The sequence below is a fragment of the Herpailurus yagouaroundi genome, unplaced genomic scaffold, assembly GCF_014898765.1.
Source record: "Herpailurus yagouaroundi ecotype Mexico unplaced genomic scaffold, PumYag 180, whole genome shotgun sequence".
Lineage (NCBI taxonomy): Eukaryota > Metazoa > Chordata > Mammalia > Carnivora > Felidae > Herpailurus > Herpailurus yagouaroundi.
In genome coordinates this window covers 22,178,857-22,185,348 of record NW_024412411.1, presented here as the reverse complement: position 1 = coordinate 22,185,348, position 6,492 = coordinate 22,178,857, and the positions used below count along the sequence as shown (strand labels likewise).

Sequence of the window (6,492 nt, the reverse complement as noted above, 5' to 3'; positions counted from 1 at the left end):
GGGGCGCGTAGGGGGGAGGGTGGGTGATGGACACTGAGGAGGGCACCTGTTGGGATGAGCACTGGGTGTTGTCTGGAAACCAATTTGACAATAAATTTCATAATAAAAAAATTACAAATAAATAAATAGGGTATCTGATCAATTTATCAACTGGATATCCTGTGGGTCTGTTTCTAGTTCTGATTTTTCTCTTGGTTTTCCTGTGTATCAGCTGCTGAAACTACACGTGAAAAACCAGACAAGAGTTTGAGGCTCTGGATGAAGTTACCTACTTCTGGAAAAGATTTATTTTTGCTGCTGGCTGGTGGGCAGACTCGAGATGCTGACAGTCCCCGTATCTCCTCATTCAGTCAGTACTGAAAGTGATTCAAACCAGGACGCTGGTCCCCATGAGGGCTGGTCTAATTTAGGATCACCCCTTACTCCCTAGCAACGGGCTCTCGAGCCTGGGGTGTGTTGACCAAGCTCCTTTCAACTTGGTTGTGTCAACTCTTAATTTTTGCCCCAAGCCCTGTGGATCTGGAAAAGTCTCTCAGCCAAACTTCCATCCAAACAAGCTAGCCTACTACCACCAGAAAGCTCCTTAGTGTCTCACTAACACTGGACACCGGGGGCTTGGCTGCCCACACCACTCTACAGGGCTTCTCCTCCTACACGGCAGGGGCAGTGGATGGCCAGGGACCTGACTGTGGTCAGCAACTAGTCCTGGGTCCTCGGCTTGTCTCTCTAGGCTTCCTCTGTGGCTGCATAAGGTAACTGGGGATGTTTCACCTTATACTGCATCAAAACCCTTGTTTCTTCCTACTTTCAAAGTTTCACAGTCTCTAACATCCCTAACATACGCTGGACACGCCAGATGATACATTCTTCTTCTGCGGCTCTGTCAGTGCCCAGCCTGGCACACCCTTCCTTCCCCTAAGAGCATCACAACACAGAGACCCACATTAAAACAGCATGGATTCTGACGTGCAGACAAGGCTGTTCAGCTTCTGGAACTGTGCCCATTCCTATAGAATATCTTTATTATTTGCTGGCCTGGCTACTAAGACCTACAGTGTTGACGAGGACCCAGCTAGCGCTAAGGCTAAAAGTCAAAGAGAAAAGCCCAACCCCAAAGAAGAAAGCAGCCACTGTAGGCATCACTCTGCCTGGTGGCACACAATAAATTAACACGAGGGGATGAGGCCTGAGTCATAGCAAAGGACTTAAATTGTTCTTTTTTTTTACAAAGGATGCGGTGTGTTCAGCAATAGGTCAAGGCCAGAGTCAAACTTTTCAGCCTTTGGCTTTTCAGAAACTAAAGCAGCACTCTTTCCTCAGTGGAGGAGAACACCAGAAGAAACACAAACATTCTTTTTGTTTTCATGATGGATGGCAGAACCAGTGGTTGAAAATGATGACGGGTTGATACACAGTCCTACTTTCACACGCATGGAGAAGACTACTCGAGCCGTGTCATGACACAAAGAACGTTCTGCACAAACCCGCTGACTCCGGCGCCGGTTCCTCACCGCCCATACCCCATGTTACCCCCCAACTCCATCACTCCCTGACCAGGGAGCTCCTGATGGGGCCTCTTCTCTGTAGGACACTGGAGTCTCCTATGTAGTATGTCTCCCCTTCCTTGCGGAATGTGGACCCGTCAAAACGCCAAGGAATCGATCCCTGCAGCTCTGTCGCAGCCAACACCCCCAGAAGGAGTCATCACTAGGCTTCCCGATGCTCCAGCAACGCACTGGCGAGAAGAAACCAAATGGTATGTTGGCCGCCACTTTCCCCAAGGGACCCTGGTAGCAGTGGAAAAGGCGCTGGCCAAGGCTAGGTTTGAGTCCTGGCTCTGCCCCTATCTAACATCGCTCACCCAGGCAATTCAAAAGGCACCGAGAGCCTACTCTGCATCAGACGCCACTGGGCAGTAAGGGTAGAAACATGACACAACAGGCGCCCGCCGTTATGGCGTGAAAATCCGAAAAGTGCCTCAGTTTCTGCATCTGCTAGTGAAGGTGCCGAACCAAGTAATCTCTGAGGTTTCTGAGTTCTTCTGACCAAATTTAAAGCGCTAGGCTTGTATGATCCGAGGGACAGGGCTGCTGGCTGGCCATGCGCATCTGTGTGACTGCGTGGCACAGCCTCTCCGAGCCTCGGTTCCCCCGTCTACAAGGCTATCGGGTGAGAAAACATCCCCAGTTACCTTATGCAGCCACAGAGGAAGGTGTCCGGAATCGCCCTGCAAGGAGTCCTTCTGCTGAACGGCAGCCCAACAGTAAGAATCCACGAAGGCAGCCTGACGCCAGGAGAAGGAACTTGGGGAGAAACAGCTTATCTGGGTACCTGAGAAGCAAAAAGAGACAGCGCTAAATAAATGTGTGAGCAGTATCTGGACCACCCCACCCCCCACCCCCCAGCCTCCGGTCTCTCAGTGGTAGCAGTCACAGAGCAATGCGCCACAAGGTCAGAACCAAAACCAGATTCATATTAAAGCTGAGTATTTGAGAGATTTTTGGCCGACGCTGGTCATGACGGCAGCTTGGGCTCAGCTGGAGAAAGCTCTTGAAAGTGAAACCACCATAAAAAGAAAAAGTGGGCAGGAAAAGAACCAGGGCTAAAAGAATAGCAAGGCTGGCTGAATTTGGGTGAGGTTTGAGTGAAGGGGGGGGCTACAGGGGAGGGGGGAGGGTCTATCAGAAAACTGGGCAAAAGGGTGCCTGGGTGCCTCAGTTGGCTGAGCATCTGACTTTGGCTCAGGTCATGATCTCGTGGTTCATAAGTTCGAGCCCCGCATTGGGCTTTGTGCTGAGCGCTCAGAGCCTGAAGCCTGCTTCAGATTCTGTGTCTCCCTCTCTCTCTCTGCCCCTCCCTGCTCATGCTCTGTCTCTCTCTCAAAAATAAACATTAAAAAAAATTTTTTTTTAAAAAAGAAAGAAAACTGGACTAGAAAAGGAGTCCTTTAGAACAGAGAAGCCAGGACTTTTACCCTGATGAAGGGAAAGCTGAAGGAACTTTTGGTGACAGGTCACCGGATGGCAAATCAGCAGTTTTCCGTCTCCTCCAAGAAGAAAGAAGGCACAGGTAAAAGTACAGCCCAAGGAAGAGAGAGCAAACCCGCTAACGGAGGGATGGGTGTGGGGCGGGGTGGCAGGAAACCTGGGTCCTACTCCCGGGCCCCCATCTGGCACATGTGGGAGCGTGTATCTCAAGCCGAGAGCAGGCACACTGTCCTCCACACCTTGCACAGTGTGAGAGGTGCTAGGTGCTTGGGCTCTGATGCTGTTCTATTCAAACCCAACTCTGCCACTCACAGCTGGGTGACCTCAGGTCACTTCACCTTCCAAAGCCAAGGCTCTCCAAACAGACGATGACATTAATGTCTATATTCTCAGTAGGCTGCCTGGTTCCCAGGAGTTACTCAGGAAGTATTGCATTCTTCTGTATGAGGTAACTAGCAGGTTCTGTTGTTGCTTTAAAGAGTGGGGGCATGCCCACCCTGGAAAGAGGGGAAAGGGGTGGCAGGAAGATACTGGGGTGGACTTCCCTAGTCCCTGAAACATAAAAAGCCTCAAAGCGTCACCTCCCTCTGGGGAGGGGGTGGGCTTTACGCTTGTGGCAGGAGAAGGCAGTGACGGCGATGTTGTCCGGGGAGCAGAGTCTTGTGGTGGAGGAGGTACAATGAGGTCAGAGCACCCCCCACTTCATTGGGTATTTTTGTACCCACAGACATCAAGGAAGGACTTTTCAGCAAGAGCCCTTGGAGGACATCACAGTGAAAAGTCACATATCGTCAGAGAGTGTCCAACGATAGGGTATGTTCTTGCCAGCTAGGAATGGCTTCAGTATGAGTTGGGGGTGGGTCACGCATTTCAAGGAGCTTTCAATTCTCAGAGCCCACTGAACTTCAGTTCTTGCATTTTATAAAAACAGAGTGGTCAGAACAGCGCTGGGCCGTAGGGATAACGTCACACAGCTCTTGCATCAGCATGACTTTGCTAAACGCTGCCTAGGAAGTCCCCACCCACCAAGGCTTACTGATCTCGGTTATAAGTGGATGGTTTCTGATGCGTTGCTTGCTTGGTATCGTCTCTCCAGATACTTTCTCATGCAAAAGGACAGTACTTTCAGGATTTCATGAAAACCTGTCTGCTCCCTCCTTGTATTTCTTAGGTATGGTCCTGGCAGTGCACATAGCCAGCATGTAGTAACATTCTTTCTATAGGATAATGTGTTTCAGGTCCTGTCTTGGGACCTCAGAAACCTCCCCCAAGGCACCGGTGGAAACTGCCAGAGCATAAATAAGTAAACTTTTCATACCAAAGCTTTTGCAAAAGAGGAAGAAAGAAAATGTAACTGAGTCTAGAGAGATGGAAATTGAGGATGTGCTGAGCTCAAAATGTTTTTCATCTGGAATGGAAGGTCAGAAGAAAAGACAACAGACAACCCACATTCACAGGATACAGGCGGTCCTTAAACCCTTGCCTCATTTAAACCTCACGACCAAATCGGAGAGAAAGAGAGAGGGAGGGAGAAAACGGTATCTTATCTTCATTTTGCCTTAGATAAAACCAAAAGCTCAAAATAATCTCTATCCAAGCTAGTAACTGGTAACACCAGAACTTTAATCTCTCAGTCTCTTAAAACACTCCTCTCTGGGCCAGTCACTCCAACGAGGCCATGCTAGAGGGGTCCCAGGAGCCAGGGCTCTGTTGGAATGGGAGCGACCTGGGCCAAGTGGTTCTTCTGAGTGACCAGAGGGGCAGAGCTTTCTGGGAAGGGTCAAGACAAATCCAGGAAAAGAAACACATCGAGCCCCGAAGGGTATTCCCAGGCCAGAAATGAGAAATACAGGAAGTCAAGAGTCAGGGAACAGCAGGAGCCAAGCTGGCACAGAAGGGTGGGAGTAACGAGAAGGGTTTCCTTCCTGTGGTGGGGAACCCCGAAAGTCTACACCACAGGGAAGAAGAGCTTGTATAAACCTGACGATTGTCCAGTGAGTAAAAAAATTCCCATAACCTGGGTACCAGGGCAAAAAAGGCATAAAAAGAACTCAGTGTTCTAGTAAAGAGGCAAGTAGTACTCAATGTACTAAATACTTTATTTAAAAATTTTTTATCATCAGAGATTAATTAACGTAAACATACATAAAATTACAGAAAATAATATAACAGACACCCAGGAGTTTAAAACAATATTGACATTTTGTTGCATTTACCTTTTTTTTTTAAGATTTTTTTTTTAATTTTTTTTTTTTTTCAGACCTACGGAGAAGTTATAATGTTCAGTCTTATAAAGGAAGGAAATCCTCAGGGTGCCTGGGTGGCTCAGTTGGTTAAGCCTCCGACTTCGGGTCAGGTCATGATCTCACGGTTCCTGGGTTTGAACCCCGTGTCGGGCTCTGTACTGACAGCTCAGAGCCTGGAGCCTGCTTCAGATTCTATGTCTTCCCCTCTCTCTGCCCCTCCACCACTCTGCTCTGTCTCTCTCTCTCTCTCTCTCTCAAAAACAAATAAAGTATTTAAAAAAAAAAAAAAAAGGAAGGAAATCCTGCCATTTGCACCATGGATGGATCTTGAGGGCATTATGGTAAGTGAAAGAAGTCAGAGAAAGACAAGTACTGTATGATCTTACTTCTATGTTTTCTCTAGCAAAACCAAACTCATGGAAACAGAAGAGTTTGGTAGTTGCCAGAGGTGGAACATGGGGGCAGGTACAGGAAGTGGGTGAAGGTGGTCAAAGGGCACAAACTTCTAGTTTGAAGATAAGTAAGTTCGAGGACGTAATACATGCCATAGTGACTACGGTTAAAACTACAACACTGTACCATATATTCAAAAGCTGCTAATAAAATCTTAAAAGTTCACATCGTAAGAAAAAAGACTATGTGGGGTGATGAATGCTAACTAAAACGACTGTGGTCATCACTTTGCAATACATACATATGTCAAATCATTATGTTGTGTACCTTAAATTTACACAATATTATATGTCGGTTACAGCTCTGAAGAGAGCTGTACAATACGAGTGGAAAAATTACATAAAATCTGTAAACGTGCAGGAAATACAGTATCGGCATAACAAAAAAGAGTATTGCAGTGAAATCCCAAATACTCTGGCATTTGGATTCAACCATTGTTAACATTCTGCTCTCTCCATCTATACATGTATATATAATACATACGTTTATTTTTCTTCCCAAATCACCTGAGAGTAAGTTGCAGAGGTCATGAGCCTTTCCTCTCAGGAGTGTGTGATTCTAAGAACAAGACATTCCTATAGAACCCAGTGCAATTATCCATTTAAAAAAAAATACAATACTGCTATCTATGTTTGGATTTTCTAAACTATCTTATGCAGCAACTTTCCCCTCCTCCAATCAGGATCCAATCCTGCACCATACAGCATGCATCCAGATGTCACGTCTCTTCAGTCACCCTGTCGTGGAAGGGTTCCACAGCTTTCCTCTGTTATTTGTGACCCTCACGGGGGCAAAGACCACAGGCC

The 6,492-nt window shown here is 47.2% G+C and overlaps 1 protein-coding gene across 1 annotated transcript in view; it reads right to left on the bottom strand.

Annotated features, from left to right (window-relative positions):
• PANX1 (pannexin 1) overlaps positions 1-6,492 on the bottom strand; it is a 49,460-nt gene that overhangs the window by 19,820 nt on the left and 23,148 nt on the right. The window contains exon 2 of the mRNA XM_040489109.1: positions 2,192-2,413. Within this exon, the coding sequence (XP_040345043.1) occupies positions 2,192-2,413 (222 nt within the window). The remainder of the gene's footprint in view (positions 1-2,191; positions 2,414-6,492) is intronic.